General features: G+C 47.3%; 1 protein-coding gene across 1 annotated transcript in view; it reads left to right on the forward strand.

Annotated features, from left to right (window-relative positions):
* The window catches only part of ZDHHC5 (zinc finger, DHHC-type containing 5), a 35,665-nt gene that overhangs the window by 26,842 nt on the left and 7,293 nt on the right, over positions 1 to 1,530 (forward strand). Inside the window, exons 7-8 of the mRNA XM_011963573.1 lie at positions 318 to 441; positions 1,151 to 1,182. Of these exons, the coding sequence (XP_011818963.1) occupies positions 318 to 441; positions 1,151 to 1,182 (156 nt within the window). The remainder of the gene's footprint in view (positions 1 to 317; positions 442 to 1,150; positions 1,183 to 1,530) is intronic.

Below are 1,530 nucleotides of genomic sequence, written 5' to 3' on the forward strand. Positions count from 1 at the left end.
GGATTACAGGCTTGAGCCACCGCGCCCAGCAATTGCTTATTCTTTATCTTAGTTTTGAATATTTAGAAAGCTATCCCATTTTATATGAGGAAACTGAGGTTTTGGGTCAGCAACCATGAGGTAGACCTAGAATTTGAACTAAGGACTCTGACTGTAGATTCCCTGCTCTTAACCATAACATATATAAGTTTCTTGTGTTTTACTCATTTGCGTATCCCTCAGATAGTGAGTGCACAATAATTTGTAATAGATTTGTATTTTGGCCTTTGGAAGTCAAGGTCTCATCTTCTAACCTGGTATTTTTTTCCTCCCTCTAGGTTACGGGTAAATTCCGGGGAGGTGTGAACCCCTTCACCAATGGCTGCTGTAACAATGTCAGCCGTGTTCTCTGCAGTTCTCCAGCACCCAGGTACACCTATCCCTTTGGTCTAGTGTTCATTGGTCAGAACTTTTATCTTCTTTGGGCTTGTTCTGGTAAAGGAGGGATCTGGTGGGAGACAGCCTTTAGGAAGGGTTCTCTGTCTTAGAATGGTAAGTACCTACATGACCATCCTTTAGTGCAGTGGTCCCTAACCTTTTCGGCAGCAGGGACCAGTTTCATGGGAGACGGTATTTCCAGAGATGGGGGCTAGGGCATGGTGGTTTCAGGATGAAACTGTTCCACCTCAGATCATGAGGCATTAGATTCTCATGGCTGGGTGTGGCAGCTTACACCTGTAATCCCAGCACTTTGGGAGGCCAAGGTGGGTGAATCACTTGAAGTCAGAAGTTTGAGTGCAGCCTGGCCAATATAGTGAAACCCCATCTCTACTAAAAATACAAAAATTAGCCGGGCAAGATGGCAGGCACCTGTAATCCCAGCTACTTGGGAGGCTGAGGCAGGAGAATAGCCTGAACCCGGGAGGCAGAAGTTGCAGTGAGCTGAGATCACATACATACAACCTAGATCCCTTGCATGTGTAGTTTACAACAGGGTTCTAGGGTTTGCGCTCCTAGGAGAGTATCATGCCTCCACTGATCTGACAGGAGGTGGAGCTTAGGTGGTAATGCTCGCTGGCCCACTGTTCACCTCCTGCTGTGTGGCCCAGTTCCTAACAGGCCACGAACCGGTACTGGTCTGCGGCCCAGGGGTTGGGGACCCCTGCTTTAGTGGACACTGTGAATTCCATTGATATTCTTCAGGTATTAAGGTAAATCTCCTTTGAAAATTGAGAGTGAATAAGATACACTCTAAAGTGCTTTCCTTGAGCTAGGTATCTGCTCAGAAAGGCCTAGTCTTGCTTCAGTCCTTCACAGAATCAAAGAAATCTGTTTATTGCTAAGTAAGTGATGACCAAAACTGCAATTACTTTTGCACCAACCTAATAAAAATGCTTTACGGGCCGGGCGCGGTGGCTCAAGCCTGTAATCCCAGCACTTTGGGAGGCCGAGGTGGGTGGATCACAAGGTCAGGAGATCGAGACCACGGTGAAACCCCGTCTCTACTAAAAATACAAAAAATAAGCCGGGCGCGGTGGCGGGCGCCTGTAG

The sequence above is a fragment of the Colobus angolensis genome, unplaced genomic scaffold (assembly GCF_000951035.1).
Source record: "Colobus angolensis palliatus isolate OR3802 unplaced genomic scaffold, Cang.pa_1.0 Scaffold61, whole genome shotgun sequence".
NCBI lineage: Eukaryota > Metazoa > Chordata > Mammalia > Primates > Cercopithecidae > Colobus > Colobus angolensis.